This window comes from Propithecus coquereli, unplaced genomic scaffold (assembly GCF_000956105.1).
Source record: "Propithecus coquereli isolate 6110/MARCELLA unplaced genomic scaffold, Pcoq_1.0 Scaffold120, whole genome shotgun sequence".
Taxonomy (NCBI): Eukaryota; Metazoa; Chordata; class Mammalia; order Primates; family Indriidae; genus Propithecus; species Propithecus coquereli.
In genome coordinates this window covers 364726-372877 of record NW_012136081.1, presented here as the reverse complement: position 1 = coordinate 372877, position 8152 = coordinate 364726, and the positions used below count along the sequence as shown (strand labels likewise).

Here is an 8152-nt window from a genome sequence, read left to right as displayed (position 1 = left end):
AAAGCATCCATAAAAACCCAAAAGGACTGGGTTCAAAGAGCTTCCAGAAAGTTGAACACGTGGAAGTTTCTAGAGGGTGGCACACCTGCACCAGGAAAGGGTATGGAAACTCCACACCCCTTCCCCCATACCTCAAGCTATGTATCTCTTCATCTGTATCCTTTGTAATATCCTTTATAATAAACTGGTAAACGTAAGGGTTTTCTGAGTTCTGTGAGATGCTCCAGCAAATTAATCAACCCAAGGAAGGGGATCATGGGATCCCCAAATTCTAGCTGGTAGCTCAGAAGCACAGGTAAAAAAAAAGCTAGGGCTTGGAACTGGCATCAGAAATGGGGGCACAGGCTTAGGGAGCGAGTCCTCAACCTGTGGGATCAGACACTATCTCCACTGAATTGAATTAGAGGACATCCACCTCGAATTGCTTGCTTGGTGTGGGGAAAAACCCCCACAGATTTGGTCACAGAAGCCTTCTGTATTGATTGTTGTGATGTGAGAGCAGAGAAAAAGAGTTTTTTTTTCCCCCCAGCAATAAGACATTAAAGGGATTTGCAAAAATGTATAATAATGGCATTATTCTCACTACATATCTTGGTTTTGGTAGATATATTTATTTTTCACAAAAAAAGGAAAATGTTCGGTTGGCATGTAATGGGTTTACTATTGTCATTTTATCATGAAGATTTAAAATGTTTTTAATTTAAAAATTTCTTAGTTTTGGCCGGACGCGGTGGCTCACGCCTGTAATCCTAGCACTCTGGGAGGCCTAGGCGGGCGGATTGTTTGAGCTCAGGAGTTCAAAACCAGCCTGAGCAAGAGCGAGACCCATCTCTACTAAAAATAGAAAGAAATTAATCGGACAACTAAAAATATATAGAAAAAAATTAGCCGGGCATGGTGTCACGTGCCTGTAGTCCCAGCTACCTGGGAGGCTGAGGCAGGAGAATCGCTGGAGCCCAGGAGTTTGAGGTTACTGTGAGCTAGGCTGACGCCACGGCACTCTAGCCCGGGCAACAAAAGCGAGACCTGTGTCAAAAAAAAAAAAAAAAAAAAATTCTTAGTTTTAATGCTTACACAGTAAATATTGTATAGGTACTTATAGGCTTGTAAGAATGGGTACGGTATCTATTTTTTTTGTTTTTTTGAGACAGAGTCTCACTTTCTTGCCTGGGCTAGAGTGCCGTGGCGTCAGCCTAGCTCACAGTAACCTCAAACTCCTGGGCTCAAGCGATTCTCCTGCCTCAGCCTCCCAGGTAGCTGGGACTACAGGCACGTGACACCATGCCCGGCTAATTTTTTCTATTTTTAGTTGTTATGCCAATTTCTTTCTATGTTTAATAGAGACGGGGTCTCCCTCTTTCTCAGGCTGGTCTCGAACTCCTGAGCTCAAACGATCCACCCACCTTGGCCTCCCGGAGTGCTAGGATTACAGACGTGAGCCACCACCCCGGCCAGTATCTTTTTTTTTTTTTTGGAGACAGAGTCTCACCCTGTTGAGCCTGCTAGAGTGCCGTGGCATCCGCCTAGCTCACAGCAACCTCAAATTCTGGGGCTCGAGCGATCCTCCTGCCTCAGCCCCCTGAATAGGTGGGACTACAGGTGGGACTACAGGTGCACGCCACCACATTTGGCTAATTTTTCTATTTTTAGTAGAGATGGGATCTCACTCTTGCTCTGGCTGGTCTTGAACTCCTGACCTCAAGTGATCCTCCCACCTCAGCCTCCCAGAGTGTTAGGATTAGAGGCATGAGCCACCAAGCCCGGTGGGGGCACAGTATCTTGAAGCAGTGTGATCTCAGGCTAAGACCAGCATGGCCTGGATGTATCTAGCACAAGGATATTGGGTGGATGAACTCTCCCTAATCCTGGTTAGGTCTGATTGGAGGGTTTGACTGTAGAACAAAGTGGAGATGCTTAGCGTGGTGGGTGAAGGGGTAACAGCAGTGAGTTACTCCTCTGGTAACCAACCATGTCAACACATTGTCCGGGGCAGACAAGGGGCAAAAACCTCTGACTCCCAACTTGAAGCACTTTCCTCTGGGTGCCTAGGGACTCAGAGATTTCTTCAGAAATAGCTATGTTTATCTACTGTGGTCCTGGGACATTTTAGGGCCCTGATCCTACTCCCACTTTTTCTTTTCTTTTTTTTTTTTTGAGACAGAGTCTCGCACTGTTGCCCAGGCTAGAGTGCCGTGGCATGACCCTAGCTCACAGCAACCTCAAACTCCTGGGCTCAAGTGATCCTCCTGCCTCAGCCTCCCAGCAGCTGGGACTACAGGCCTGCGCCACCACGCCTGGCTAATTTTTTCTATTTTTAGTAGAGATGGGGGGTCTCACTCTTGCTCAGTCTGGTCTCGAATACCTGCGCTAAAGCGATCCTCCGGCCTCAGTCTCCTAGCAGGTGGGCCTACAGGCCTGCGCCACCACGCCTGGCTAATTTTTTCTATTTTTAGTAGAGATGGGGGGGTCTCACTCTTGCTCAGTCTAGTCTTGAACACCTGCGCTAAAGCGATCCTCCTGCCTCAGTCTCCCAGAGTGTTAGGATTACAGGTGTGAGCCACCACGCCCGGCCTACTCCCACTCTTCCTACTAGCACCTGCGCAGTACGCTGTGGACCCAGAGAACATTTTATCCTCTTCATTGTAAGTCGACTGTAGCGTTCTGGCTAAGAACACCACGACACTATTCTCGCAGCTGCTAGTTCTCTGACGCCACCGTTACTGAGCCAGGAGCCGCAGAATCATTAGATTAGAGGATTGGAGCAGTAGAGCATCGTGGAATTTTTGAGGGAAGAAGGGAACTTTCAGAGGCAGCTGCAGTTCAGACGAGTGGCTATTGCCCACGGTTACGTCAGAGTCTGGTCTAGGACCGGGGCCTTCAGGGTACCACACCAGCTTGTTGTTTCTCCTTTTCCCGGTCATCCTGAAGCGGGAGCGACCTGTTCTCAGCTCAGGCACAACACTGCGCGGTTGCCCACCTTGCGCCCAGAGGGGAGAGGCCCGCGATTCTGTCCCTACAGCATGGTTCCCGTCCGCCCGCAGCCTCAGGTAGAAGGGCAAGCTCCGCCAATCCAGAGGGTTCGGAGGCTAAGAAGGCGGGACGAGCAGGAAAAATTTAGGATAGGAGTGCTAGCCAATGCGGTGTCTAGCTGCATGAGCGACGTCCCCAAGCACCCATTTGGAAAGCGCAGATGGTTAGTGGCTAGCGGACCAATCCGTGACGGAGGAGGGCGAGTTTGAGCCAATTAAAACTGGGAAGGTGGGAAGGGGCGGAGCTCGCCCAGTGGCTGCTTGGTGTTGGGTGAGGGATCGGCTTTCTCTTCTAGTTACCATCCTGGGAGTTTTTAGCCCCTGGAATGCGAGAGGGAGAGGCTCAGGGAGTTCCCGGAGTGGGGCGTAGGTGCATCGCCCGGGAAGGCATGGGAACGAAACAGATTCCTAGTTGGAGGAGCCGCTGGAAGCCACCGAGTGGGCATCAAGGAAACGGAGGCTGGTTAGGAGGCGGAACTTCCGGGGGCAGGGCCTTTTCGAAACGGGGGCGGGGCCTGCCGCGAAGGTTAGGCCGACGGGGCGGAGCTAAGAGGAGATATTTGGGTGTGACCTAAGGGGAAAAAAGGCAGTAAATTAGATTGTCTTGGGGTGGCAAGCAATAGTTAAGGGATGATGTTTAGGTTGCTGGGGAGGTTACGTACCCTAACCCACTGTCCTCTCTTCCCAGGGAGCCATTAGTGGAGACCTTTTTTGGGCCCCCTTCCCTTCGTGGGGTGCTATGGAGTTCCCAGAACACAGTCAGCAGCTGCTGCAGAGCCTCCGGGAGCAGCGGTCCCAGGGTTTCCTTTGTGACTGCACCGTGATGGTGGGTAGCACCCAGTTCTTGGCCCATCGGGCTGTGCTGGCGTCCTGCAGCCCATTCTTCCAGCTTTTCTACAAGGAGCGGGAATTGGACAAGAGGGATCTGGTGTGTATTCACAATGAGATTGTCACGGCCCCAGCCTTTGGGCTGCTTCTGGACTTTATGTATGCTGGCCAGCTGGCCCTTAGGGGGGATACCCCTGTGGAGGATGTGCTGGCAGCTGCCAGCTACTTACACATGAATGACATCGTCAAGGTGTGTAAGCGGCGGCTGCAAGCCCGGGCCCTGGCAGAGGCGGACAGTACCAAGAAGGAGGAAGAAACCAACTCACAGCCCCCTAGTTTGGAGTTTTTGTCCAACACTTCCCGTGGCCCCCAGCCTTCATTGGCATCCGCTGAGACATCAGGCCATTGGGGCAAAGGGGAATGGAAAGGTCTGGCTGCTCCCTCACCTACTGTCCGTCCTCCAGACGAGCCACCAATGTCCAGTGGGGCTGACACTACACAGCCTGGCATGGAGGTTGACTCACCACATCTACGGGCTCCTCCCCCACCAGTGGCTGATGTCTCTCTTGCCAGCCCCAGTAGCTCCACAGAGACCATTCCTGCAAACTACTTTTCTTCTGGCCTCCCAACAGTTTCGTTAGAGCCCCTGACTCCTCTTGACGTGGGTCCTGAGAGTCTGAGGGTGGTGGAACCAAGGGATCCTGGAGGACCACTGCAAGGCTTCTATTCCCCAGCTTCAGTTCCAGCCCCCGCTCCAGCCCCAGCCCCGGTCTCAGTCTCAGTCTCAGCCCCAGTTCCATCCCAGGCTCCAGCCCCAGCTGAGGCTGAGCTGGTCCAGGTGAAAGTAGAAGCTATTGTGATCTCTGATGAGGAGACTGATGTGTCAGATGAACAGCCTCAGGGTCCTGAGGGACTGTTCCCACCTGGAAGAGCAGTGTATGGGGGACAACCCAGCCAGCCAGAGGCTTTTGAGGAGTCAGGGGCAGCAGGACTGGAGGAGGTGGGGCCAAGTGACCACTTCCTGCCTCCAGACCCTCATCTACCCTACCATCTGCTGCCGGGTCCAGCGCAGTATCATCGAGGACTGGTGACCTCGCCCCTGCCTGCACCGCCAGCCCTGCATGAGCCACTTTACCTGCCTTCTGAGTATGAAGCAGCCCCAGGAAGCTTTGGAGTTTTTACTGAGGATGTTCCCACCTGCAAGACATGTGGGAAGACCTTCTCATGCTCTTACACACTACGGCGACACGCCACAGTGCACACACGCGAGCGACCCTACGAATGCCGCTACTGCCTGCGCAGCTACACACAGTCAGGGGACCTCTACCGTCACATCCGCAAGGCTCACAATGAGGACCTGGCCAAACGCAGCAAACCAGATCCAGAGGCTGGCCACCTTCTAGGGGTGCAGCCCCTCCCTGGCTCCCCAACAGCAGACAGACAGAGCAGCAGCGGTGGAGGGCCACCCAAAGATTTTGTACTTGGGCCCAAAAGCTAACTTCTAGGGAAGCATGAGCTGATGCTAGGCCTGCTCTTGCCATCCTTAGATGGCAGCACAGAAGTTTGTTGGCATCGCATCACTCTTCCTGGGTAACAGAATGAAGGTTTTGCCCAGGCCAAAGGTTCCCACCCTTTTCTTTGCCCAGCCAGATAAGCAGGACTTTATGGGACAGAGCATATCAATTAGCTCTCTCCAAGGGTGTTGGGAATTTTCCTGAGGTGTAATTGCTTCTCGCTCCACATTCTGGAATATAAAGCTAGCAGTGAACCTATCTCTTTGAACTGGTGTTGGCTGGTTTCTTCCACAAACCTGCATGCCTTCATACCTATCCTTCTGTTCTTTTAGGAATCTGACATCTGTATTTGGGGTAGGGGTGGGGGTCAGATTGCTTATGATGAAAAAAGTGACATAGGCAGAGGGCAATGTAGCCTTTCCTTAGGAAACGTATACAAATTAGGGAATCTTAAACAATTATGGTTTACTATTGTAGTTGAGCTCCCGTGTCCTGGGATGTATTGGGTACTTCATATAAATACTTGTTTAACTCTCAACAACTTTATGAGGTATTCGTGTCCCTCCCCCTCCTTTTTTTATTTTTTCATAGACAAGGAAACTTAAGACAAAAATCAGTATTAATTGCTTCTTGGTCTTTTGGCTAAGATTAGGTGCAAGAATTAAAGTTAACTTGTTCAAGATCACAGAGCTTAGTTAAAGGGGCAAGCCAGGATTAGAACCTGGCTTGCAACTCCAAACACCATGCATGCTATCCTGGTTTAAAACATTGTTGAAGGTAGTTAACCAAGAACTAGAAGTTGTTTTACTTATTTATTTATTTTTGTCCTTTTGAGTATTTGGCTTTGTTCCCTTGTTACCTCTGCTGTCCATGTAGAGTAGAAAGATTGTTGATTGTTTCAACAACAGATACTGTATTGATGACTTGAAACTTTTGCCTACATGTTGTAAATATGAATTGAGGTCTCTAAAGTTAAGGAACTAAAAGGCCAAAAACAGTTAAGGCCCGTGCTAGCCGATTAGTGGGGGTGGTTGAGGGCCTTTGGTGCTGTGGCAACGGCTGGCGCTTGGGAAGTTAGAGTACTCACCTAAGGTCACACAGGTGGTTACTGACAGTGGAGATAGCAAGGAAATGGGAGTCTGTGGTGTTGATGTGGGATGGGGGACAAAAAAGAGCTCTAAGAACATGAGAGAAGGGTCTGGCCCAGCCTGTGCTATAGGATGGAATAGGTAGGCCCACAGGGGTCCCCAACCTTTTTGGCACCAGGGACTGGTTTCATGGAAGACAATTTTTCCATGAATGGCTGGGGAGGACAGGGGTGGGGTGGGGGTGGACAGAGCTAAGGCGGTGATGCAAGTGATGGGGAGCAGCTGTAAATACAGAAGCTTCACTTGCTCACCACTCACCTCCTGCTTGTGGCCCCCACCCCCTACCCCCCTTTCCTAAGTTTCATGGAAGACAATTTTTCCATGGACAGGGGGCGGGGGATGGGGCAGCGGAGCTCTGGGTCTAGGTCCCTAACCAGCCACAAACCAGTATTGGTGGAGGCTGGGAGTTGGGGACCGCAGAGGTAGGAGTTTCCCTACAAACCTTTCTCTCTCTGGCACATAAGGACATGAATACAAATAAAGCAGGAAGGAAAACAGAAAAAGGGGAAGATACAAGTAAATTTTCTGAATTTCCTTTCTCTCTTTTTGGGTCTATATATCATGTTCAGGACTGTAAATTCTTACTAGCAAGCAACTGTTTTTGAGTTATAGAAAGAAGAGCAGAGCAGCAGTGATTTGGCCAAAGAAAGCTCCTTAACTAGGGCATGTGTGAAGCAAAAGATGATGCTTAACATTTTTGCTGCTGAAAGAGTGAATTCTACACTTTTCACAATCCTTGTGTTGGAATTATCTTCTAGTTTATCTTTCAAATGGCTTCTATTTGTGCAAATACATTACTGCCTTAATCCCTTGGTGAAACAAGGCAAGATATAAATTAATGCAATAAAAATTTTTCTAGCTGAAACACCTTTTTCAAAGTCTTCTCTAAATATCAAATCAAAATGCCTATAAGAATCAGTTGTCCTTAAAAGGGTGGATTTGATGGACTGAATTATATCTCAATTTCTTTTGTTTCTTTTTTTAATTATTTTTTATATCTCAATTTAAACAAAACCAAAAATACAAAGCAGAAAAAAAAAAAAATTGGTTGCTTCAAAACATCAGTTCCTGGCCGGGCGCGGTGGCTCACGCCTGTAATCCTAGCTCTCTGGGAGGCTGAGGCGGGCGGATTGTTTGAGCTCAGGAGTTCGAAACCAGCCTGAGCAAGAGCGAGACCCTGTCTCTACTAAAAATAGAAAGAAATTAATTAGACAACTAAAAATATATAGAAAAAATTAGCCAGGCATGGTGGCGTATGCCTGTAGTCCCAGCTACTCGGGAGGCTGAGGCAGGAGGATCGCTTGAGCCCAGGAGTTTGAGGTTGCTGTGAGCGAGGATGACGCCACGGCACTCTAGCCAGGGCAACACAGTGAGACTCTGTCTCAAAAAAAAAAAAGAAAATCAGTTCCTAAAAGCAAAGCATAATAAATATGTCTACATGTGTATATAATGTATATAATTTCTCTAGACAGTCTGGGGAACACAGTAACATTGTACCATTGTATTGATCAGGTCGTGCTGACATGTAATACTAACTAAAGAAGCTCTGTTTCTGGGGAGATTCTCCTAAGGAGCAAGCATTTGCTTTCAGTTCCCAGAAAGTGCATTCTTCATCATAGGCGGCTTCACTGTA

General features: G+C 49.3%; 1 protein-coding gene across 1 annotated transcript; it reads left to right on the top strand.

Moving 5' to 3' along the window:
* The first annotated feature begins 3020 nt into the window (after nt 1-3020).
* On the top strand, nt 3021-5355 carry ZBTB3 (zinc finger and BTB domain containing 3). Its single transcript, XM_012664695.1, has 3 exons — nt 3021-3047; nt 3348-3467; nt 3718-5355. Exons 1-3 carry the CDS (start codon nt 3021-3023, stop codon nt 5353-5355), a joined length of 1785 nt encoding a protein of 594 aa, XP_012520149.1.
* Nucleotides 5356-8152: the final 2797 nt, after the last annotated feature.